General features: G+C 36.2%; 1 protein-coding gene across 2 annotated transcripts in view; it reads right to left on the bottom strand.

Annotated features, from left to right (window-relative positions):
- LOC122809219 overlaps positions 1–27,599 on the bottom strand; it is a 633,651-nt gene that overhangs the window by 289,207 nt on the left and 316,845 nt on the right. For both annotated transcript variants that reach the window (XM_044080532.1, XM_044080531.1), the window contains exon 4: positions 12,592–12,849. In XM_044080532.1, the coding sequence (XP_043936467.1) occupies positions 12,592–12,849 (258 nt within the window). The remainder of the gene's footprint in view (positions 1–12,591; positions 12,850–27,599) is intronic.

Raw genomic sequence — 27,599 nt, forward strand, 5'->3', positions numbered from 1 at the left:
TAAAGATAAGTATATTATCAGACAACCACTGTTCAGTGGATAGAAAGGCATGTTGGTTTGGGGTATGGAGTTCAGAGATATTGTTAGAGATGGAGATGAGAATTGAGTCATCAGCATATTGGATGAGGGAGGATTATTTACAAGATATATCAAGATCGTTGGTGAAGACATTAAGCAGAAATGGACACAAGATGGAACCTTGTGGTACACTGGTTGGGACAGGAATGAACGGAGAAAAGGATGAGAGCCATTTCACAGATTGCTGCCTGCTAGAGAGGTAACTGGAGAACCAGGCAAAGGAGGTGGAAGATAGGTTGAGATTAGCAAGTTTAGATAACAGAAGGGGGTGGGAGACTGTATCAAAAGCTTTCTAAAGGTCTAGGAAGAGACAAGATATAAGTTTATTGTTATCTTGAGCTTCAGCTATAGTAGTAGTTATGCTATGGTTAGGACGGAAGCCATGTTGAGTGGGAGTGAGAATGTCATGCTGGAGGAGGTAGGTAAGAAGGTGTGAGTGAATGCATTTTTCAAGAATCTTAGAGAGGGGGGGATAGGATGGTGATGGGTCGGTAATTAGACGGGTCTGTTGAGTGTCCTCCTTTATGCAGGAGAATAGTGACGAAAGATTTCCCTAGGGTAGGTACGGTGGATTCTTGGATTTATCTATTGATTAGAATAGATACAGGATAGGCAATGGATTCAGCAGCAAGTTTGAGGAAGGTAGGAGGTAGATTGTTAGTGGAGGGAGAGCAGGGTTTGAGATTTAGAAGAAGAGATTTGATGTAGGAAGTAGGAACAGGATGAAAGGAGAATAGATTTTTGTTTGGAGGGTTGGGAGGGGTTGGCAGAGAAGTTGTGCTACAGTTGGATGGTATGAGGGTTTGGATGGTGTCAATAAAGTGTTTATTGAGGAGGGTAGCGGTTTCCTCAGGGGATGTATTAGGGTAGGGCCAGAGGTTTGAGGGACAGCCTGGAGAAAGAATTACGTTAAGAGTAGACCAAAATCTCCGAGGGTTGGATTTGCTATTGAGCTAAGCAGAGTTATAGTAGGACTTTTTGTCATTATTAGTTTGTTTCTTTGTAAGATTCCTTAAATGTCTGTATTTGTGTAGCAGGGGTAGTTCTTTTGTTTTGTTTCAGGCTTTCCAAGCACTATATCTTTTGTGCATAAGGGACTTAGTTTCTTTGGAAAGCCAGGTAGCATAATTTGATTTTATTCTAATCTTCCTAGAGGGAGCAAGGGAGTTTAGGGTATTCAGGAATATGCTATTGAATATGTTGACTGCATCACTGACAGGGACTTGTCTAAGGATGGATTAGTCTGCATTGGAAAGAATGGAGTTGAATTGGGGTATATTAAAGTTAGAGAGTTTACGACAATCTCTATAAAGGTGGGGTTTGAGAGGCTGGGTGCAGTATCTTAGAACAGAGGTGGAGAGGTGGTTACTAAGGGAGTCTGGTAAGGTATTGGAGCTGTGGTAATGGTGGGGAGAATTAGTGAGAAACCAGTCAGTTATGGAGCTGGAAGATGTGTTTTTATGTAGGCGGGTGGGGGAAGATATCACTTGATGGAAACTGTGTAGGTTGATACTAAGTTGTGGAGAGTCAGTTGTGAGTTTGGACCAGTCTAAGTTGACATCTACTAAGATGAGGGTTTCATAGGATATATCATTGGAAAACCAGGATAGGATATTCTCTAGGATGGGCAAATTATTCCCGGGGAGATATAGATGGAAGAGACAGCAAATTTCTTGTGAGGAATAAGATGGCAGTTTAGGATGATATGTTCAGCTGAGTGGAGATTAGGGATAGGATTGGTGAAAGTTGAAAGGTAGAGGCTATTGGAGTAGAGGATGGCTATGCCACCCCCTTTTTTTGGGACTCTGTCAGAGCGAAAGATATTATAGCCAGGTGGGAGTATTTCATTGTTAGTGATATGTGGCTTGAGCCAAATTTCAGATACGGAAAGGATGTGAGGGGTGGTATGGGCTATCCAGGTGTGTAGCTCAGTAATTTTGTTAGGCTTTGGATATTTAGTGAGTATATAGACAGGTGCTTAGATAAGGATAATTATTGTGTTTGAGGTTGGGGATGTTGAGAAGCGCATGAAGGGGGTTGGTTGTGGGCTTGAAGGGTATGAAGGTGTGGGGAGAGAAGGAGGGGCCTGGGTTGGGGTGGATGTCCCCAGAGCTTAGTAGGTTTTTTGCGAGAAGAGAGAGTGTAGTAATGGGTAAGTGAAGTTTGTGTAGCTTTGGAAGTAAGTGGGAGGATTTGAAGGTTAGACAGTTTATAAAGATGTGGTGGAGAGGTTGAACAAAGCTGGAGAGATAATAAAGGAGGAAGTTGTTGGATGAGTATTATAGGTGTAGGAGAGCACATGGGTGGGTAGGGAAGGTGGGAGTGATAAGAGGTTAGAGCAGAGAGATGTAGGGACAAAAACAGTCCAATCTAATCCAGGTGTTTTCTTCTCATATTGACAGTTTAGGATCTTGCCCTATTAGATATGCTGGCTGCAACAGCTTTGCGTTGCTCAGAGTGTTTTTAACTAAATTCTGCATTCTGTCTATTCCGGTTTTAGCTAAGGGAAGGCGATAGTTGACCTGTTATAATAGTAATTCTTTTGCTGCTGTACTACTTGCCAAAAAGATTGTATAGTTGTTATTTTTTTCTTGCTGAAGTTAAGCACAAGATGCTAGCAGCTTTGTTCTTATTCCTTTTAACATCAGCAGTTATGATGGTGAAAGCCCTATAGGTTGAACTCTAGTGTTTCAAGATTTGATACTTTTAAGGAAACAGATGCTTTGATCTGGCATCATTTTTTCTCATGACTTTTTTTGCAGTTGGAATCATTCTCTCAGTCTGACCATTTCCCTGATGATGTCTTAGCAAAGATGGGATATATTTTAACTTCTAATGCTGTGAAAAAGCTTAAAGTTTTGACTTACATATTGTGATCCATCAGCTGTGATGATTTTCTCAGGAAACCATAATGAGAAAAATGCTAGTTTCAGCAGTGTTATGATGCTAAAAGGTACCTTTGAGTTTGATGACCACAGGGTATGTAGCTAGGGATCAGTACAGATAAGACTGACTGAAAAATCTGACTCTGGCTATGGCAATTACTCTCTCTGTGACTGTGTGAATCATCGTTTTTATTTGCATTCCACCCTCTAGTGTTCTCTTCCTCTACTTGCACATTGTGAATTTGCTCAGTTGTTGGTCTTTCGGCTTTTCCCGGTCAGGGGTCACCACAGCGGAACTCCGGGCTGCTAATGATTGACAGTAGATTTTTTTTTTTTTATGGTGCCGAGTTGCCAGCTCGATGCCCAACCTTCAATGAAGGCACGCCCATTCACGCATGTCTTTTGGAATGCCACTCGACCTGCGGGGAGGACATGCAGACTCCACACAGAAGGCACTCCCCGCACTCCAGGCGAGAATCGAACGGGAGAACCTCTTGCTGTGAGGCAACAACGCTACCGCTGCACCACCGCGGATATTGTGAATTTGCTCAGTCATGTCTATCATTTCACTTCTTAAAATATTAGATTGCTGCATTGACTTGACTTGATATATTGTCTTATACTCTTTACTTTTGCACACATAACACAGCTTAATGTGTCCCAATGGTTTCAGTTTGCAAATAGAGTAAGTCAGTAAAGAAGTGTTAGATACAGACATGGAATTTTTAACCCCAATAAAATGAGCTTTTTGGTATTTATTTCACATTTTCCTTGTCATCTAGCTTAAATGTGCTAAAATAAGATATTTATGCACAGCTATTGATTTACCAGTCTTCTCTCTGGAATACTTGTGTGAGCTGAGCTCAAGTAAGAAACTATGCACAAAGTCTCAACACACAAGTCAATAACATCCACAAACACATTGTTTTTGGCCTTACACGAGTAAGTCTGAGTTTTGAACATATTTTTTTTTTGGCTTTATATACTTGCAAAACTTTTTTTTTTTATTTTTAAATGTTCATATCTGAGAGAAATAATTTGCTTGACTGCATTTTTGACACTCTCTATTAACTCATTAATGCTAACCTATTAATTCCAGCAATGCTGATTGCACTGTGTTTGGTTCTTTTGTTTAAAACACCTGCAGTTCCAGTTGCATAGGCTACCTTGTCTTATTCAGGCCAATAGTACTTAAAAGGCAGACTTCACAATGCTTCTGTCTGCCTGTAACTTAACTACAGCACTGAATCTGCATTATTCATAGTCATGAATAAGCACATTAAATGTAAAAAAAAAAGTATATCAGCTGATCAAAAAATGCAAAAAGATACTTTTCTTGTTCATTTTTTTCACATTTCATTTTTCTTTTTACTCAGTGCTAGGCACTGGTTGTCCAGCCTGCCAGCAGTCAGGATCTGCTACATAATTAATTGACTGCCAGTAGGCATTGGTGAGTTAATAAGCGGACATGCATTTTACTATGTTGATAACCACATCTTGACCAAAATGGGCCATTGGTGAGCTAAACATTTTTCACTTCTAACTGCATTGTCAGTCTGATGTGTTACCAAAGCTTTATTTGCTGCCATACTGTGAGAAACTTTTTTTGCAATATGTCTGAACTTCATAATATCATCCTATTACAAACAGACCTTAGTTTTATTTTTTATGCCAACATAATTATGTTGGAATGGGAAAGGAGATTTTTAATGAATACCCCATGGTTTAAGTTATGTACATTGTATACACGGTTCTTGGACGATGTCTTTACTTGTTGGAATGGTCCGAGAGAAGAGACCCCCCCTCTTTTTAGAATAGATCAATGGCACAACCACTTTTTTAAAGTTCACACATGAGGTTAACAGTGAACAAATAGTGTATTTGGATGTCTTACTGAAGAAAGAGTGTCAGTTGAAGGCCTTTGTAGCACAAATTCATAAGAAAGCAACCTCTTCAAACAGCTTTCTGCATTTTGATAGTACACACCCATTTAAACAAAAAAAGGGGTAGTAAAGGGCCAATTTGTAAGTGCAGCCTGGATGGTTAGTTTGTTTGATAACTTCTTAGATGAGTGTGACTATCTGAAAGCTATGTTTTTCAAGAGGGGTTACCCGTTATGGCTCCTTAATTAAGTCATGATTGAGGTGGTCAACAAAATACAAAGAAGTTTTTTAAACCCTTGTTAGGTCACCATGAGGCAATACCTGCCCAGGGCATGCCCCCTATTGATGGCTGTTTGGTTAATGGAGTAGGAACTGACTTGACCCAATCCAGTGTTGAACAGAATTCAAATTTTAAATGTGCTTTTATTGCCACTTTTCACAGTAGCAGTAAGGATGTGTTGGATATTTTATTCAAAAATTGGGCCATATTGCTTAATGATAGGGATGTCAGAGCATGTTATTAAAGCAAAAAACACTCCTCAGGGTAAATGTTTCACTGCAAGTAAGTTCGATAAATAATCCAAATAGAGCCAGGCAGCAGAGACAACCATGCAGGATCAAAAACACCAGAGATTCAGTTGTAAAAGAAGGAGAACTTTAATGTGTACACTGGTAAGTGCTTTCACTTGTAGCTTCTTCAGACCATTAATGAAATCACATACTCTAATGGCTCTCTCTAATATATTCAAAAACAGCCATTCAAAGCTTTCAAGCAATAATTCAATCACTAACAGTAATAGAGTTAAAGCAACAACGCTACAATAAAGCACTCTGTATTCATTGGTGTTTTTAATATCAGAGAATGTGTTGGAACTAAACCAAATATTGTTTTTAAGAGAGGAATGAACCTAAAATGCATTTTAGAGTCTAACAGAAATGTTGTACATGCAGGGTCTATGAAAAAATGTGGTTCCTGTGCTCAATGTAGTTTTGTGATGGAAGGCCACGAATTCTTGGTGAATGGTTTTAAAATACAGGTGAATAAGAAGGTGTACTGTCATACTGAAAGAGTTGCTTATTGTGCAGTGTGTAACTCATGTAAATGTTTCTATGTCAGAAAGACTGAGAGGAAATTTAAAAACAGAATTTATGAGCATTTAAGGGATATCAGACTTGGGAAATCCACAAATGCCTCGAGTAAACATTGCACAGAAAAATCAGACCACTCTTTCAAATTTTTAATTGTAGGTACTGTTGACCTAGATAAAAGAGGTAGCCCATGGGGGCTGCTTTTGAAAAAGAAAGAATTAATTTGGCAGGTCCGCCTAAATGCAGGGCAGTGGCCACAATTAAATGATTCACTCTCCATTGCTTGCCTGTTAAAATTAAAAGCAATGCAAAGGTAAAATATATAAAAAATATATAAAAAAATATATACATTTTTATATATACTTTCATTTTTATATAAACACCATTTTATAGATTTTTATACATTATGTGTGTATTTGTATTTATATTTATTTTCAGCATTTTTGTACTCGTTAATGACATTTAAATGCTGATTTTAAAGAGTGTCTTTTTAAGAATATTTTTATGATTGCATATCATGAATATTTATGAGTTCAGGGAGGTCCTTTTTAGTCAGTGTGATGGGATTGGTTTATTACTTAATTAATTCTCTTGCAGAATGTACTTGAGTGTTTTCTGGATTTGCTCTTATCTGATGAAGTTGAGAAGGTTCTTGATGAAAGCGCTTATCTATTTGTTATTTTGGTTTAATAAAAAGTGTTTTTACTGCTCCCAAAGTGTTTTGTGGCCATTTACTACAAGGATTTACTTGAGTTGCTGAAGTGTGTGGCTCCACGAGTGCTGAGTTCATTAGAATAGTTTAAAGGCACCAAGTCAAATGGCTGTATTCATACTCATTGCGTTTAGATGTCGTGGGAATTTGCAATGGCTTTGCCCAAGCACAGCTTTGGTAGGTAAGTAGAGCACTTTTGAACATGGTCTGGAAGAACATATGGAAATCTAGCATTAATAGCATGCAAATGAGGATTATATGAACATTTTGTGAATATTTCATGTAAATAAGACACCTTTCCTGACTTTTTGCGATTCATATTTACTTTTCTGCCTGCATCAGCACCACACTCATAAGCTTTACAAAAAAGTGAAGCCTAGCATTTTCTATCTACTTCACAATCAGCAAAGTTGCTTCCTGTAGCTATTAGCCTGCTGGCTGTCTGCACTTGAATAAAAAGTATTATGGATTGTACTCACTTTATTACTTAGTGCAATAAGTTATCCGCTAACCTTCCACACTGTATGGTCATTGTTGCTGAAGTTGTTAGACAGAGCATTGGTTTGAACATTACCTGTAATAACTCCAGAAGTGTTCTTATCAGCATCAAATATGGAAGTGTCACTTGCATAGCTGTTAGAAAAAGTAAAGTCTCACCTTTTCTATTTACTTGGTAACTGACCTTGTATTATAACAAATAAGAAAGAGCTTCACTTTTGGGCCTTCTGGTATTATTTTAAAGGCCAGTGTTATTATTTGTAATGGTCAAAGGTTAAGAGGTATGCCTAATGCTTATGTGTGAAGTACTGTATGTCATTTAAAGGTGTGCCCTAAAGTTATTAAATTTATAGCCATTACTGCTAGGGTATGTATTAATGAGTAGGGTAACATCAGTAGACAAGTACTAAGCTAAATGCCCTTGTGGGCCATTCTAAGCCTAGCCAATTTCATCAAAAAGATCAGAATCAAACCCTGCACCTTATAACTAAAAAGTAAACATCTTAACCATTACACCAGCCCTCCAGTGAATTACTCCAAATGACTTTTCTGTGACTGTCAGCCTTTACAGTGTAATCTGTCAGCAGTAATCATCTTCACCTATGCACATAGCAATGAAAATGGCACCATATACATTCCCAGTTGTCATTTAAGAGGCATACTAGCAAAGAACTGTTCCCATATGTACTCATAGCTTCTATGAGGATATGGTTCTTACCACAATTAAAGCTGTTTCTCGGGTGCTGCTGCTACAGCATTTTGTAAAATACAAGCAAATTATGGGCCAGAGTTAAACCAGTCTGACACACAAGACAACTCAACTATTTCATTCATGCAAGATCAAAATAAAAATTAGAGAATTATAGTAAATGAAGTATTATTTCTACTCTATACCACTATACATACATCCTAGCAATCTGCTAAATGTTGATCTGTAACTGACTGCTTGTAGAATGTGGCATTGTGTAGGATGATGTATTTCAAATCACGTTTAAATTACTGTTTACCTTTCCTCTTTCCCTTGGCAGTGAAAATTGTTGCCAGAAAGCCCCTCAACAGATGCAGACAGCTGTGAAAATGATGCCTTATACATTCCCAGTACTGTTATTCATAAGCCTGTGAATTACTAGTAACCGACATGTCTTACAAGTAAAGTAATACTTGAGGACAGCAGATCTCATTACATCTCCAACTAAGCGACTACAAAAAAAAAACATAGCATTTAAAATCTGCCAACATGGTGGACCGTGACCCCCCCCCCATATCCCCCGTAACTAAATATACCAACTCCAAGATCACACTGCAGTGGGGAAAAGGGCAAATTCCAGACGGTGGCCAACTGCTTGTTTGCCCTAGTGAAAATCTACCATTCGCTGAAGAGCAGCTTCGATAAATAGGTGTTCAACAAATGGGTATTCACTGAATAGCCATTTGACAAACTGATATAGACCCTAATTAGCAGGGGATATGGGGAGTCCAGGTGGGCTTGGCCCCCTGCAAAAATACACTGTTTTTTTTGTGTGCATTTTTTTTGACATTTCAGAACATCAACCATTTGGAGTTAATGTTTTATGGTTTGACATTCTGAAATATCAATCATTTAATATAGACCCCATCCATCCATCTAGCCATATATCTATATCTATCTATCTATCTATCTATATATATATATATATATATATATATATATATATATATATATATATATATATACACACACACACACACACACACACACACACACACACACACACACACACACACACACACACATATGGGTCTACTTCAGAAGACTGACAGATGAAAAGACTGTATCTCCAAAAAACAGAAAATTCAAAATACTGAACACATTTTTAATGCAGAGGGCAAGTTCTCCTGCACCCCTCATATGGGTGGCTGTCTCCCCCCTACACTCCCTGCTAACTATGTATACCAATTCCAAGATCACAGAGCAGGGGAGAAGGGCAAATACGATCATTTAGTATTTTGAATTTTCAGTCTTTTGGTTTTTCAGTCTTCTGAAGTAGACTCATATATGAGAGAGAGACAGATAGATAAGTACAGATATAGCTATAGATATAAATAGACATATATTTAGGCTTAGAAAAGAACACCCCCTCCCAAAAACAGAAGGCACTGTCAGTAATATGTGTCCTATAATGCTGCTGGATGGCTTTCAGCCATCTACCTAATCTGTTACTGAGACTATAATAATAATGGAACTACATGTGAGTGCTGCAGTCCTGTTATTACACAAAGTGTTTACACTGCTATCACTTCCACAGGTATTACCCATGCCATCCACTCCTGCCCACCACAAATTCTCTCCAAATATATCATTACATCTGTATCAGCTTGTGCCCTCTTCCAAGTAATGAAAATACCTGAAGAAAATTATGACCTTCTACTCATGCACCTTCCATTGCAGATAACCACACTAGTTTAAGTCCATTTCATAATGTTTAAGATAGCCCAAACTGCTGTATGCCTTTTAGCACAGCACTATAATTTTATGCAATCAGCTCTGTTTCTTTGCACTTCTCATAGCTGATTTGTAGTGGCACTCTTTGTCAATAGGTCACGCACATTTCTTAAATGCAGGACAATGAATGCCACCCAAAGTTTTAGTCTGTAGAAATGTGATCAAAAGCACAAACCAAAATTATATATATATATATATAAATGATTGTCATGTCTTATTATAAAAGTTCTCCTCGAAATTTTACTGATAAAAGTGACAATTCCCTATTCAAAACCAAACTCAAACTGTCATAAAACAAATACTAATTATAAGCTGATTCATGACATGTATTTGTACAAAAAATAGGTTCAGGCCAATAATGCATCTTAAACTTGAATTATGCACAGTGTTTTTGAAACAGCACCAAACAACCCAAAAGCAGTCAGTCAATAAACACTTATTTTTTATAAATACTTTGTATCACCAAGCATTATTTTAAATTATGGTTTACTTGCAAACAATCGAAAATATAAACTGACACTTGCAGAGAATTTTCAAGCAGCAAATAAATGCATCAGTTTTAGCAACATATTTTCCTCTAAGTTTTTCATTTTACATTTCAGACAGATTATATTTCAGGCCACATCGTTAGGAATATTAGCTGATTTAAAAGTACTGAGCAAAGTTTCAATTCTAATTTATATTTATGCCTTACAGTATGTAATCTGTTTCTTACTACACAGTACTGTCCATTTTACAATTAAGTAAAACAAGCATGGCTATAAACAATAGACTATAAATAAAACTTATATATGGAAAATAAAAATTAAGATGAGAAAGAAATCACTGATAAATATATTTTCTGGTGTCTTAGGTAAACAAGGTCATATAATTCATATGATGTTGGTGAAGGAGTGAGATATTCCACCTTTATGAAGCTGAAGTACAACAGTGGTGTAGTGGTTAGTGTTGTCACCTCACAGCAAGAGGTTCTCCGGTTCGATTCTCAGCTGGAGTGCCTTCTGTTTGGAGTCTGCATGTCCTCCCTGTGATTGAGTGAATTTAAAAGACATGCAAGTAGCTGTGTGTGTGGGTGTTCCTTCTTTGAAGGTTGGGTGCTGGGCTGGCAACTTGACACTGTAAAATTCACTGCCAGTCATTAGTGGACCAGAGATTTGCTGTGGTGACCCCTAACTGGGAAAAGCTGAAAGACAGTAAATGAAGCAGAAGTACAGTGGCTCATAACTATAACCTATGGACAAGGGATTTTTAATGCATTATTAATTGTATTAATAGGTACCTGGAGACATTGTGGAGGGAACCTGTCTGATACAAAACTAGGAAATGTTTCAAAAGTAAATGTTTGCTTACTGATGCTGGTTCTAATTATGCAGTACTAGTGTTAGTAACATGCTATTATATAACTGATTGCAGTGGTATGTAGCATACAGGCTGTAAAGCAGTGGTGATATTAAATTCATTATAATCTGGGTATGGATTAGGTTGTTGATTGTTATTTGGATGAAACACTTTTTGATTTGAATTAGTCTTACTGACAACACTACTATCTACATCTTGCAACTTATTGTTACTCTGTTGTAATATATATTTTACTTTATTATATTGATATGTTATTATACTTATATAACAAGGTCATGGATGAAAATTATGTTTGGGTCTAGTCTTCTTATCTTAGCATGCAGATATACAAACAGGCCTTCAGACAAGCAAACAAACAAATGACTAAGCAAACAAATTAATAAATAAAAATAAATTCTCATCCAAAAAATTCAGAATTAGATATGAAAGTAGATTTTAATTTGGTACAATACTATTTTTGAGTTAGATCATTTATGAGTTCACTTTCTGGTTTACCTACCTAGTAGTAGAAACTGTATTAAATTTTTGTTCTCTGCAGGATGTCTGCAATTAGATATTCAGAAGAATCATTTGGTGAGGTGCATTGATGTGGGGGTAGTAGACTAAAGTTTACATAAAGAGTAGAGAAACTTGGCCTTATAATAAAATAATGGTGCCTCCAGAATATCAGACGGTGGGGTCAAGCTCAATATGCTATTACCTGGAATCAGTACTTTTGTATCTTAGATACTTTTCTTAAGTCAGTGTTTAAGTACCAAGAGGATGTCAGTATTGCTCTATTAACTTGACATACGCAGTTGAGTAGTGTTTATTCACAGTGGAGACCAGGGCAGAAAAGCTCCATTAGAAGAACAAAGGGGCAGCAATCTTACAGTCTAGAGCAGTAAAAACTGGCAGCAGTAATCTAGTAGGACAGCACTGAGAGTAGCAGTGGGATGGAAAATAGGTGGCTGGATAAATATTGCTAAAGTATTCTGAACAAGGATATGGAATCAGATAGGAAACTGCTGAGAGAGTGAGGCAGAAGAGAAACTGTAAGTAGTAATGTTAAATAATTAACATTCATGGCAGAGTGTTGGATGGATAGATCTCCATATAACCCATGAGCTTTTGCTGTAAAAGGTTTAAGGTATTACACAGTGAAGATTCTAGCTTAGCAGGGTCTTTCTTGTAGTTTTTACTGAATAATGTGTTTATGTGACCCTTTTACTCCTTGGTTTCAATGTTTTCTGCTGCCATCCCAATGTCTAGGGATATTAGGCTTATTGTAAAGCTCTGTGTTTCAAAAGTATGAAGAGTATGTGTTAACAGTCCACTTATGCTGTAATGATGAGCTCAGAAAAACAATGAAAATATGGCATGTCTACAGAAAGTGGTTTTTGATTTTATTGCCCTGTGGGTATCAATAAAGATTTAAAAAAGAACAATGTCATGTGCTTTCAGAAGCCATGTAGCTCAAACACCAGTAGTCCTTTTGTTGTTATTTGCATATGTCCCATGGGCCTCTACTACAGGAAATAACAGTATTGCACAGTGAAAACTCAAACTTAGCAGGGTTTTTTTGTAGTCTTTTCTAGTCTACCAGATAATTAAGTAGCTACTTACACCAAATATCTAATACAGCTGTTGCTGACTCTGCTTGTCCCAGGAAATTTATAGCAACACACTTGTATTCTCCAGCAGCTCTTTTAGTGATATTCCTGAAGTAAAGCATGTCAGTCTCCAAATAATTTGTGTTATTTCTCATCCAGGTCACTGTAGCTTCTGGATTGCTACTGTTCACAACACAGTTAATTTTAACTTCATTTCCTTCCGTCACCTGCCAGTTTGGATGTATTTCAATATTTACATCTCTGGGTGAATCTGAAAAACACAAGAATATACATTTATTACAGCTGTTCTTCAAAAAATATTTTACAAATCACTTCTTTTACACTCATTTTTATGTCATATGCTGATATAAAATCTTGTTTCCACTCAGGTGCAGTCTAAAGGAAATGGTAGTGTTATTGGATACTGGAAAAATGACCGTGGTTTTTAACTTCTTGTTTACATAATATTGTTATATAGCTTTATAGACATCCTATCATATTGCTGGTCCTATTAACTTTACCTGTCATGTCAGCTGTTTCACAGATTTAGGTCATAAGCATTTGTAAACATTTATACATGTTGCAAGCAGCTTGATAATTTTGGTCACTGCTTCACAATGCTGATCTGGACATTAGGAATGCACCATTTATAACAGCTAGTACTTACCCCCAAAATATTCATTTGGGATGTATTGATTGACATGATTTTGTCTTGTGCGTGTTTTTTCCCTTAGGTTGCAATCTTTTTTTTTTTTTTTTAACTACAATGCAGGAAAATTCAGTTTACTAGAGACACATTAGCTGCAATGAGGAAAGACCTCATTACTGGCTAATTTGCATATTTCAGAATTTCTCATAACTAACTCATGTTTAAATTACCTGCAGTTAGCACCTCTGCCAGCCCATGTAGTTCACTGGTGCAGGCACCCCCCCACACACACACACAAACACAGACATACAGACCTCTCTACCTCATACCTGTCCATGTATTGACAGAATTCCTCTGATGTATTGTCTTAATTTTGTTCCTGCTGTCATAAAGTACATATCCTTATAGTCAGTCAATAACAGCAAACAATAAAGCTTCATTCATCATGTTGTTCGCAAAGTGCGTCATGATGCTTGTCCTGCTGCTATATTAACTTTTTAAGAAAGTCCAAGTAATAGTTTAAAAATTTTCCCTGGTGACATCTAGCATTCTTCCTACTTTTATCCTGAAGTCTGTCTACAAACGGACACACCCCCATCCCTCTCAACTGTTCCTGATTTTACAAAACACTCCAGCTGTTGCCTGTAATACATGCCCTTTCCCTTATAACTCATAGACCTTTGCAATTAGTGAATAATGCCTTATTATTATTATGTAAAAAATAGCCAATTAGGCTGTTTTATTAGCACAAAAGGTTAAGGCTCCCGATTAACAAGCTGCTTTATGTGTCAAGGGTGCAGAGTTTGAAACTGCCCCACCGTTTACTTTTTTTCATTTTCTAAAGGTTTAAGTAATATTTTAGGAGGATCCCAAATGTCTATTGGTGGGGCAGAGGATTTACACTCACCTAAAGTGTTGTTTGTGAGTGCCAGGGGTACAAGGTTTGAAATTTTTTAAGTGCCTTTACAAAGCACCATGCTACGGTAGCGTTGTCGCCTTACAGTCAGACGCTGTCCAGTTCGATTCTCAGCTAGAGCGTCCTCTACGTGGAGACATGCGTGAATGGGCGTACCTTCGTTGAAGGTTGTGCATCAGGGCTGGTAACTCGGCACATAAAAATTAACTACCAATCATGAGCGGACCGGAGTTCCGCTGTGGCGACCCCTAACCGGGAAAAGCCAAAAGACACAACAACAAAGCACCATATAGAGTAGTCCTGGTGTCTGGTGTTTCCCTGTCCACACCTTTCATGCTGCAAAACATTGTTTTATTAGCTTTTTATGTGCCCTTAGGGCATGATATAAACAATATTCCTGGTGTCTAGTGTTCACCATCCCCGATATTGCAGAAATTGCTTGTTAATTTAGGGAAGTGTACAGATATGACAACCCCACATACACACACACACACACACACACACACACACACACACACACACACACACACACACACACACACACACACACTCACACACACATGCACAGCCCACCTCACTCAGCTGCACTCAGTGAAACTCACTTTTTCACCAGTCACACACATATACTCACCCCACCTATCCCTAGCTAGCCAACCTACTGCAACCACAGAGGCAGGCACACACACACACACACACACACACACACACACACACACACACACACACACACACACACACACACACACACACACACACACACCTGTGGCCACTCATACATCTGCATACACTCACACACGCAGCCACATACATACACAAGGGCAGTACTGAGGTATACACTAGCTTTATATAAGAGATGTAAAAATCTGAAGCAACAGTTATGTTGTAAAGATTTAAATAATAACTAGGTTTTTTTTTGCACCACTAAAAAAGAAACTTTCCCTTGTTATAACTGTTCTTTTTGTAAATATATATTAAGACACAGTGATTTTATTAATCCAGTTAATAAGAAGGGCAATAAATGTAATTGTTTTGCAACATGTGCTACTGATAATGTAGTCTATCAAACAGTGTGTGGTCTGTCCTAGTTTCTATGTAGGAACAAGCAAATGTTCTCTGTTACTAATATTATATATGATTTACAGATGCAAAATGACATAGCTTTAGATTTGTATAGATTTATGTATGTTGCATATCCAAGGACACATATTTTATATGATTCACAAAGATTTGTCTCAGGAAAAGGATGGGTAACAGTACCGACCTTTTTGTATGTTGAGGATGTTCTAAAGCCATTTTTGAAATATGTTAAAAGTTTTATAAAGGATATGACTGATTTTTTACAAACTTTATATCAATGGTGTATGAATAATGAAGTGATGAATTATATTTTTGTAACATTAGATGTGAATTCCTTGTTTATGGTAATTCCAAATCGGTATGGGATACAAGCAATTAGGAATCACCTTTGTGTAAATAGTACTTTTCCAGCAAAGAAAATCAAAACAATATGTCTTTTGTTACAGACTGTTTTAAACAGTATTATTTTTCTGTTTGAGGAACACCTATACCATCAAACAGCAGGAGAAGCAATGGGTACACCAATGACTAATATGTATCCCAATATAGGTCTTAGTCAGTTGGAAGATAAATATATTTTTGATCAATTTGTCTATATGCAACAAGTATCTTATATTAGTAATGATTTGTGGATGATATATTTTTTATTTGGAAGAGCTATGAGACAAGATTGAAAAAGTTGCTAGATGCTTTAGATAATAGCACAAACCTTCTAAAGTTTAAATTAAGTTATTCTAAGAAAGACATTATTGTCTAGATATTGTAATAAAAAGAAGGCAGGGATATATCGACTTGTATTTTTAGGAAAGGAGTGCAGGCTAATAAGTATCATCATAGAAGAAGTATGCATCCAAGCCATGTATATTGGGGGATAGTAGAAAGCCAGTTTTTGAGAGTAAGTAGACTAACTACAAATGAAGATACATATAAAGCATGTGCACAACAAATGAAGAAAGAATTTGAAGAAAGATATTATGAGAATCATCTCTTAACAGAAATATTTAATAATGTAAGTAATGAGAGACAAGATCATGCAAAACTATTTATTTTTTTCAGATGCCATTGGAGAAATTAATACTACCGAAGTAAAAAAATGTGGCTAAAATACATTATGTAATAAAATATAACTCTAGAGCTAATGGAGTTATACGTATTGCTAGACAAAATTGGCCAATATTAATTACTATGCCAGAGTTAAGAGGATGGATAGTGGAGAGCCTTGAGTTTGCATATAAGAAATGCAAAAATCTGAAACAACAGTTATATTATAAAGATTTAAATAATAGCAAGGTTAGTTTTTTCATCACTATGTAAGGCATTACTATTAATTTTGTAAATATACATTGACATGTTGATTTTATTCATCCAGTTACTAAGAAGGATTATAAATGTAATTGTTTTGCATCATGTATTACAGATAGTGTAGTCTGTCTAGCAGTGTGTGATGTTTGTCCTAGTTTCTACGAAGGAAAAAGTAACAGAAGGTTAAAAGATAAAATCTCAGAGCATTTATTAGATATCAGGTGGAAAAGTCTTAATAATTTACTTGCTAGGTATGTAGAAGAGATGGTGCTCAACATACCTTTAAATGTAGAGTTTTATAAAAAAATTGTCATGAATTAAGAGGGGATTATCTTGTGTTAGAAATTGAGGTTGCAGAATATAATTGGATTATTCATTTAGATGCTGACAAAAAACAGGTATACATTTTACAGTCAGCATAAAACCATTATTGAAAAAGGTACAGATGAATTTATAGGTGTTTATATGATAATAAATAATTTTAATAAATAAGTGTGCTATGGAACATATTATTAGCATTTTTAATGCAGAAAATTTGTTAATAATGTAGTTTTATTGTGTCTATAGTTTAATTTTAAAATGAGCAAACCAGGGTCATTCATTGGCTATTATGATCAGGTAGATATTTTTCCAAAAAGTATAAAAAGTGCTGAAAGTATTTTAAGTATATGCATTGAAAAAGGTTATGGCATCTGAAAGCTTCGCTGTTGTATTAAAATTTATTGTTAATAAATTGAATTCATAAGGTACTTGGGAGCTCTGGCTTTATTTATCAACTTTTGGATTTGTATGCCATTGAGCTCCCGTCTACAACATCTGCACCATGTGTCTGACAGCTAAGATTCTTCAGACCTTTTGTTGAAGAACCACTGCATTTTTTCTAGGTTTATAACATGTCTCTTGAGATACATTGCAAAGGGGCATTGTATTCTATAATTGGTCTTGTTAGGGTTGAACACAGAAGAATGTTTCCTTCCTTGGATCTTGAAGAAATACCCTTGGCAATCAGTTGCAAGACTACAGTAGCTTGGAGTATTGTCAATGCTGGAGGCATAGACATTTGCTGTTTACCAAAGGTGATAATTCTGCATTGGCATTTAGTAATTTAGTAATTTAAATTTAGTTTATTGGCAACTCCTTTTCCAACAGTCAACTCATGTGAACTTATTTTGAAATTAATATGAATCCTTGGGAGGATTTGATGATTACACCCAGTTTGCAAACTTTGTCAGCCAGAGGTAATTGTTTTCTGCTTTTGAGGTTATAAAAATATATGCCAATCAGAAGTCAAGCACAGAACCCTGAAGGACTCCACTGGTCACCTTCTCTGTTTGAAGAAGCATCTACTACATGAAGAATCTTCAGTCAGTCTATAAGCCATTTTTTAGGCCTTTTCATTCCATTGCATCATCATATGGCCTTCCTACCCAGTGCTCCATGTCTGGGTATGCCAGCTTCTCCATGCCCTTTGGACTATCTCCAATTTAGCTGGGTCTAATCACTGGACTTAAGGATGTCCTGAGGTCTTGGCCACCATCAGCTCAGAAAGTTTTTACCTTTATTCCTACCCAATTACCACCCCCATTGCGGCCTTTGTGGTTGCATCTGAGGTGTGGGTATGCAAGAAGGGCATGTGATATAATGGCCCATCTCTGCAGTAGATCAGCCGGGCCTATCACTCTTTCCCCTCTTTGGACAATGCTTCCCAGTGTGACATCCCCACCTGCACCTGAGATTACCACAGTGACCATGCATGTAATTGTGCATCCCCCTGGGATCCTCTGCCACTTCATTAGTCACCAGAGCCACTAATCAAACCAAGGTCAGCCAGACCATAGTCATGGCTTTATCCTTCTACACCACTGGGGTGGCCCCTTCAGTCCTTAAGCCAGCTGATTTTTCATCTTACCTTGCAGATGTTGATTTTTATAATCAATAGCATCACTGCTATTTGTTCATGTGGTATGTTATTTAATGCCTTAGCCAGATCAGGATAATCTGAATGAGCAGTATGACCAGCAGCAACCAGCTGAGTAAACCTCTCAAAGACATTTATATGATTTAGACATGTATAGTTATATTAGATTCCCTCATCTAGTTCTGTATGCCTTGAGCCTTAGGCAGTTTTTAAATAGGCCCCTCTGGCACACATTTTTTGGGCCATGCATAATGCTCATTTTTTGTTTTCACTTTCCTAATTAAGGATCATCCAGACTGTTGTAATTATAATCCACCAATATCCATAGCCATCTGTTACAGCCACTTAACTGTGCATACCTCAAATGTCCAGTTATGATAGAAAATAGCCACAGTAAATTACTAAAACCGTGTTTTACAGAAAATAAGTACTAGTGTTGCAAAACTAGGCTAATGACTGTTTAACTTGATCATGACATTCAGAGTTAGTCATTCTCATCCACAGAGATCCCCCATACCCATCAGTTTTAGCCCTACAGATGACTGTATACCTCGGATGTTTGGTGATGAAAAAACAAACTAAATAAATCAAAAAGTCGATCCAACACGCCACTGAAGACAAACCACAAATTTAATAAAATACACGTGAAGCGCTTTTCGTCGCCCAAGTTTTGAGCAACTTCCTCAGACTAAGAAAGCTAATTACATTAACATATTTATACTCTCACGTCACTAATATATTCATTGAGAGTATCAATTGACAAAGATTATTAAGTTAAGGAACCCGTCATGTTAAAAACCAACCAAGTATTACTACTTCCACAGCTGACAACAGCAAGCAAGTTCGAAACACAAATATTTGATACCTAAAGTAAAAATATATATACTTGTCTCTCAAGAAATATATATATATGTATATAAAAATGTATATAAAAATAATGTAATATATGTTCTATAAAAAACATATAACATATCCTTAAAGTCAAGTTAAGCTCAGGTTTACTAGTAAAATTGTGTAGTATTTCATTGGTGTTTTTCCAGTACTTGTAACATCCTGTAAAGTTGAAACATGTCACATTCTCTTGATACCAAGTCAGATCTCTAAATTACTAAATATCTTACCACTAGTATTATAGTATAATTACAGTTCAGAACAAAAATTTCAGAACAAAAATTTTTTCAAAACTAGTTAATTCAGTACTAAAATTACTAAAATTGTAAAATCTTAAACTGTAACAAAATAAACCTGTTCCAAAAGGGTCAGGATGAACTATACAAAGGAAGAAACCTTAAATACAAATAGCTGTAAAAACCTAAGTATAAAAAGGTTTATACAAACTATAATGGGTAATATGTAAAAAAAAAAAAAAAAAAAAAAAAAAAAAAAAAAAGTGTGTGTGAAAATGTGTAACATGTGCTGAACATAAAAAGTCATGTATACAGTGCTCCGAGTAGTGTAAGTACTTGAATCATTTAACTACGATTCAGACTTCTAAGTTTAAGTAAGCAGCCTATATTGCAATGGTCGTTTAAGCCTGGATGGCAAAAGGCATTAGTACGCCATTGCCAAGTAAGTTCTCGCTCTTCTAACAGTAAATTGTAAGGCCCGCCTCTAATATTAGTCTGAATCTGATCCAGTGCTGAAAATTTGAAACTGTGCCCTGGGTGCATGGATATGTGTTTAAATAGGGTGTTTTCCATTTTGTTGTTCTGTATAGCATATGTATGCTCATAAACTCTTTCTTTAAACTGCCTTTCAGTCTTCCCTATGTAGAAAGCTGAACAAAGTGAGCATGAAGCTACATATACTATTAATTTAGAACAACAATTTAATTTATATCTAATTTCGTACTTCTTATTGTTGATAGTAATCCATTCTCCACTGTACATATGTTTACACATACTACAATTCTCACACATTTTCATTCCATTCCTTCTACTAAAGTTCTTACTAGGGTTACCTTCCAAAATGTTTTTCAAATTGTAACCCCTTCTATAAACAACTCTAGGATAGTTACATAGTTTCTGAGAAATACTCTTATCCCGTTGGATTATTGACCAGTTTTTAAATAACAATTTTTTAATAAGGTCACTGTCCGTATTGAAAGTCGTGATAAAACTAATTCTAAACTCATTACTAAGCTGGGTTTTAAAGTCTAGACCGTCACTCTCTTCCAAAGGGCATGTTTGGCTAACTTCTGCTGTAACGTCTGCTGTAGCATGTGTTCCCTGGTCAAAAGACTGATTTAAAATGGGAATAATAATACCATTAAGTCTTTTAAACCTTACTTCCTCGACAATTTCTTCAACAAATTCAAACGGGTAACCTCTCTCACTGAAAAAGTTAGTAAGTAAGTCACATTCAGAATCAAAGTCGTTGCTGTAGGTAGTCATTCGAGCTGCTCGTATCAATTGACCCTTAACTATAGACTTTTTCTGTGTGATAGGATGAAGGCTTGAAAAATGTAAGTAAGAGTTGCAGTAAGTCTCCTTTCTATGTATTTTAGAAAAATATTGGTTATTAACAGTATCTTTAGATAGGTTCACGTCCAAGTAGTCAATAGAAACTAATTGAAAATTAGAAGTGAACCTAAAGAAGTCTGTAGTGCTGTTAAGAAAGTTTAGTAGCTTGTCTGCTTTTCTTTGATTGCCCTCAAAAAGAATAAAGATATCGTCCAGGAAGCGAGTGTAATACTTAATCGAAGGAGACCAAGTGTCATTGTTAAATATAAACTGGTGTTCCCAATATGCCATAACAGTATTTGCCAAACTGGCCCCTACTGGGGACCCCATTGCAACACCACATTTTTGCAAGTACAATTTGTCATTGAAAGTAAAAAAGTTATTGGTCAAGATGATGTCAATCAAGGTTGTCACTGTAAATATTTCATTTGCTGAAGCACCTTTTTTATGTAAAAACAAGTTAACCCACTCTATAGCCTCTAAGTGAGGAATTGATGAGTATAAGTCAATAACATCTACAGTGACAAAATTGTATTCTTCATTGTATAATATGTCATTAAGATTTCTCAAAAATGACCACGAATCTTTGCAAATCTGAACTTCAGTAGTTAAATATTTTTTTAGAATACTGTCTACCAGTTTAGCTGATGCATATGTTATAGAATCTCGGCCATCTATCAGTGGTCTAAATGGGGGGTCAGAAATATTTTTATGAATTTTAGGTGTTGCAAACATAATTGGGATCCTAGGCCAGTTCGTACTAATATAGTGATAACTATCTAAGTCAATGTAACCATCCATGAATAAGTCACTGTAGTAACTTTTAATCATTCTATATGCAGTATTTACTTCGTTTAAGGATACTTCCTTGTATGTTTCATTAGCTAAAATATTTTCTACTCTATCAATGTAGTCAAAATTGTTAAATAAGGTAATTCCCCCACCTTTGTCAGGTTTAATAGCCCTAATATTAAGTGTTTTAAAAGTAGGTAGTACTGTTTGTTCTTCCTTACTAATATTGCTTCTCTGCCTGTTTTTCCTATAAAAGATGACTGTATACCTCGGATGTTTGATTACTGTAAAACTAAATAATTATGAACACAATAATGTAGTTCCAGTTTGGTTCACAAAAATGTACAGAATGGGCAATGACCCATGTATTCCAACTTATTTCACACAAATGCACAATAATCCTGAAACCTGGACTACTTAAAGTGAGCAAGGATTAAACTGTCTGGACGTTAGCACAGGAAGACTAATGCTCTTAACTGTTAATAAGCTGCTTCTTGTAACCAGTTTTACAGACTTTAATTCCGTCCACCTCTATATGTCTACTGTATGAATCTGTAGAGGTCACTTAACCAGCCAGGGATCCTTGATCATTCCTGAAATGGGAAACATATTCAGTAGGCTTACCCAGTTAACCAATATATAAAATGATAAAGTGGGAAAATGGGCACTTAATTATTTATGGGCATAAAGGGCCTGAACTACCAAGAGTTGCTGGAAGTCTTGTGTCTGTATTTAGTGCCCTGTAGACACTTTAGGGGGTGATTTGCGCTTTGCACAATGGGCCATTAGAGATCTAGCTGTCCAACACCTCTTATTTCTTCACAAATCAGTCCAGTGAACAATATAACCAGATATCTGAACCCACTTCCGCAAATAAACAAATCACAGGAGAGAGAGAGACAGATTTGCCACACAATGTCTACACCTTCTCCTCTTCTCTAGAGTAAACATATTCTCCTGATCAAGCAGTGTGATATACTCTCTTTTACTAGGAAGGAATTAGACAATTGGATAGGTGTTTATTAAATTCACCACAGTATAATTAGCCTATTACTCCTTGCAAAAGGAGTTAAGGTCTAAGGGTGGTACTGGTAAGGTGCAAATGGCAAAATGGTGCAGTTGCCTTGTACATTCTATGATTCTGTGAAAAAAAAAGGTTAATTTACTTTCATCAAAAGACATTCCCACTTCCATCTAACAGTTATAGTCACTTTACTGTGTACCCTCATCTGACTGTGATAAAATGTTTTACCTTCATATGTTCAACAGCCACACCTTCGAAACGCTGCCGAGAACTGCAAACTGCGAATTTCCAAAATTGCAAAACCGAAGCACCGAATTACAAAATCTCACCCCCTTTTTGATCCATGGTAGCACTTGTTTCAGCGGTGGAGCGATCGGAAATGTTGAAATTCTAAATTATTTCGATGCTTAGGGAAGTTGGCATGATGGAATTTGCCTAAACGATTTGCGTATGTGCACATTAGAAAAATGTGCTTTCAAACGGGTAAACTGATAAAAATAATACCTCTCAACCCAATACAACAAAACTCATGGATGAAGTCAAAAATAATGAGAGAAAAAGGCCCAGAATCAGGGATAGATTTCTCTTATATGCATAGAAAGTTGTTAGAATAAGATTTTGCACAATGAGTCTTAAACTCAAATATTATCATTATTTAGTGACTACAGTTTTTAATGATTTGCCAGTAACCACAGCTTTTATAAGGAATGTACCATAAATATGATGTAAAATCAGGGGCACTTGAGAGCTATTTAATTTCAGCTTTTTTCATATAAGTAGTAGCCTCAAGTATTTCAAGTTATTTTCTCACAAATGCACAACAGTCCTGCAAAGTCAGATTGTTGACAGAGCAAAGGAACACAGGGTAAGTTTTTACAGCCGCAAAAAAGCTCAACCCCCAGCAGGCAGCTATAGCAACTTTGTCATTTATATCTCATCTAACTATGATATAAAATAATACCTTTCAAATACTAAATGCAATTGTTAGAATAACTTTTTTGCACTGACATGCATTTAATGAAGGACAGAAAGTCTCAGAAGTCAAATATCTGTCATCCTTTAATGAATGCAATCCCCAATGATTTTCCAGAAGACCACAATTTTTAGGAGGAAAGGAATCAAAAATATAAGGTAAAGACAAGCACATTTTGTGAAATCAGATACAGTGTCAACTCTGCTTCACAAAAAAGTTGCCACTGAATTGATATTCTGTCTTATTCGTATAATGCACACTAATCCTGTAAAGTCAGACTGCCCTCCTCCACCCCCATTTAGTGACTGCAGTCATCAATGCCTTGTTAGACTAAAAAGTATTAGGCAAAGTTAAGGATGTTCTGTAAAATCAGGCATAGCTTTAACTTCATTTCACATAAAACAGTAGGCAGAGAATAAATATTCTAATGCATTTTTCCAAATGCACGATACTTTAAAATGAACAAAAAAAAAAGGGTATATTGTTTCCATCCATAACCAGCCTCCCTTCCCCTTACTTAGTGACTGCATTCCTCAATAATTTACCAGAAAATTACAAACTGTATGATGCACAGAACAAAACTAAAAAATAAAGGTAGGGGCAGTCATGAAATAAAGCAAAGATAGTTTAAACTTTCTTTCATACTAACAGTTGGCAAAGACTAAATATTCCAACATATTTCATACAGAAGCACACTAGGTCTAAAAAGACAAACTCTTTAATGAGAAAACATGAAGAGGGTAATTTGCTTTCATTCACAACCAACCCCCCCCCCCACACCATCACCACCAACTCTTTAGTGACAACAGTCCTTAATGATTTGTCAAAATAAATACACAGACCAAAAGCATAAGCAACGTTATAGGAATGCAAAGAGCCAGTTACTCATTTTTGTATAAAGAAACATTTATCTAAAACATAGATAAACAAAGCATCACAAGGTGAATAGCATTACTGGACCATATTGTGCATGTGCAAATAATAGCCACAGAGAGGTATATACTCACAGAGTCTGTATTTAATACTTTAACTAAAAATAAGCATATTTCCTTAATGATTATGTAAAACATATGTACAGCATATTAGCTAACTAAAATGGGTTAGAAATGCTGAATATAGATCAAAATAATTTGAAATATTTATTTCACTGACAATAGGTCTCCCTGAATCTTTGAGACTTAGGCAACTTCCCGAATTATCCCTTTTAATCTGCCACTGTCCTTGTGTCATATAAAGAGTTAGTGATGTTTGCTCCAGACATAGTCTTATCGATTCATTAGTTTTAGTCTTTCAGATATTTAAAATGTCTATTTCATGATTTTGTATTTCCTTGAATACTTGAATTTTCTGTGCCTTTCACAGTATGATGGGTGACTTACTCCACCAACTGTTTTTGTAAACTTTCTCTCTGTATGTCCACAAATCAGGACAATTATCCAAAAGGTGCAATATAGTTTGGGAGGGTGGCCTAATGGTTAAGGTGCTTGCCTTACAAACACCAGGTGCAGGGTTTGAGTCTCACAAAGAATAATTAACTACATTTAAAATGACTTGTAAGGGCAGTTAGCCTAGTACTGATCTATGAAATTACATAGGGAAGGGTGGTGCAATGAGTGGCCATAATAAATCATCCAAGGAACAGTTCATTGAATACTTCTCTCTGAATGTTTTGGTCATTGAAAAGGCACCTCAGGCAGTTATGATCTAAGTTAAGATGCTGCAATCTCAGAGTTGGTTATAATTAATTGAGTGCTGCAGGAGATACTAGTCCTGGAATGGGAAGAGTTGGAAGTTCTCATAATGAAGTCCCACGTTTAAAGCTCAGAGGATTGGTGAACTGAATTTAGCTAATCACTCTTCAGCCAAATTCACTTCACTCACTTGCAGTAAAAATGTCCAGGTATGGATGAGACAAAGCCTTACACACATACTACATGGTATCAAATCTCATCTTAACTATCATTTTTCTCATAAATACAGCTTTATTATCTTTGAATTTTGCATAATGGCTGTGGTTTGAGAACTCGATACAACTGGAAATTAATATACACGTTATTTTTTTCATTTGCCTGCAAAATGCATCTCTTCCCTGTTTGCACTTCCTATCTCATATATCATGTATTATACATACCACTTTTTATTGCTGATTATGAGATAGTTTTTGTGAGACTGTTTATAAAAAGAGTTAATTTTAGGTAGAAGTCTAACCCTTTCCTCAGTATTTGCAACCACATAAGACAGTTTGAAATTGTGCACATATTCCAAGCAAATCAGAGTTGTAATTATCCGGAAGATAGCAGCATAGTGAACAGAACCAAAATGAATATGAGCTTCTGAAAAGCACTTTTATTGATAGTATTTTAAAAGCAGAATTTGAAGTCAAAGAAAATAACAATGGTCCCTTTGCTGTCTTATTTTTAATTAGTTAGAATGTGCTAATACACTGCTCTTAAAGTCATACTGATATAATTCTTTCCAACCATTCTGTATGATGTATTGTCTACAATTTATATGATTTAATTGTTACTCATCTTGTTTAGGAGTAAAAAGTAATACTGATTTGTCAGTAATCCACACATTACACCAGAAAGGCACAAATTCAGCTATCCACCAAATATAGTGAAGTATATCACTAGTTCCTCAAAACTGGCATTATTTTTATTGAGGCATGAATCGGCTAACTGCATTCTTTTATTGTACTTGCAGGTATGTCAACATGATATGTGTAGAGTGAGACTTGCAGCTTGTCTGTGTTTTCTTTTACTTGTGTCTGTGTTTTCTTTAACCTGCATGATATCTAAGACTCAATCACATTGTCTCTCTCTCTCGATATATATATATATATATATATATATATATATATATATATATATATATATATATATTTATACATGGGTGGTAGTGACCTGGTTGAATGAGTATTAGACTGACAGCTGCCTAGTTGACTGCATATGGTTGTCTAAGCTGCTGATCAACAGGTGTGCCAGACTACAAAAAATTTTCCCTCACCCCATGTTTATGTGATCTTGGAGTTGGTATATATAATTAGCAAGGGGTGTTGAGGGTGCAGGAATCTTATCCCATGCAAAAAAATGATGTTTTATTTTATTTTTTAAGTGAGATATTGCATACACAGAGGCTGTTTCCTGTTGCATGTGTACTGGCATTTTGACATCAACATTTTCAACATTTTGATGTCAAAATTCTGCTAGTCAAAAATAGTTCATTTCACTTATTAGTGGTATTCCTGTAAATAAGGATTACCAACACATAGTGTACTTTAGACAATGCTTTATCCTTCTATACATTTTTATAAACTAGGTATGTTTCATTCTGACCTCAACAGATTGTTTCCCATCAAGAGGCAGCAACTGTATGACTTGTAACTGTTTTGGATGGAATGCCAGAGTCAAAAATCAACAACATACCTCAAGCAAATTATAGCGTATGATATGTGATATCATGCAATGATGTGAGTTACAAAAACAGAATATGTTAATTTCAGCTCCTAAAGATAGGCAAACTGAGATAGTAGTAATGCATAACTTATAGTTTTCCACTTCTTTTTTTATTTGCTACACCCTCAAGGACCTTGCCCAATAGCTCCTCTACTTTCACTCAATGGATCCCTTCATTCCAGTGGAATGAGAGCCGGATGAGGGATATTCCCAAGGGGACAGGATAGGCCACTGCCAGGTCCTGCTAGCTGGCCTTCTTCCTACCACCTGACTCTCACCAGAGAATGGAGGGCTCACAGAGATTCCCAGGAAGAAACAAATAGGTTGTAGGACTTGGTCCTAATCCAGGGATACCTGACTCTCAGTGAATTCGAAAAATGCTTCTTTCATATTCAGCACACATATTTTATTTTAATTTTAGCAGCTCTTGACATTAAAATTACTCTAGTT

This window comes from Protopterus annectens, chromosome 8.part0 (assembly GCF_019279795.1).
Source record: "Protopterus annectens isolate FY-2018-M chromosome 8.part0, PAN1.0, whole genome shotgun sequence".
Lineage (NCBI taxonomy): Eukaryota > Metazoa > Chordata > Ceratodontiformes > Protopteridae > Protopterus > Protopterus annectens.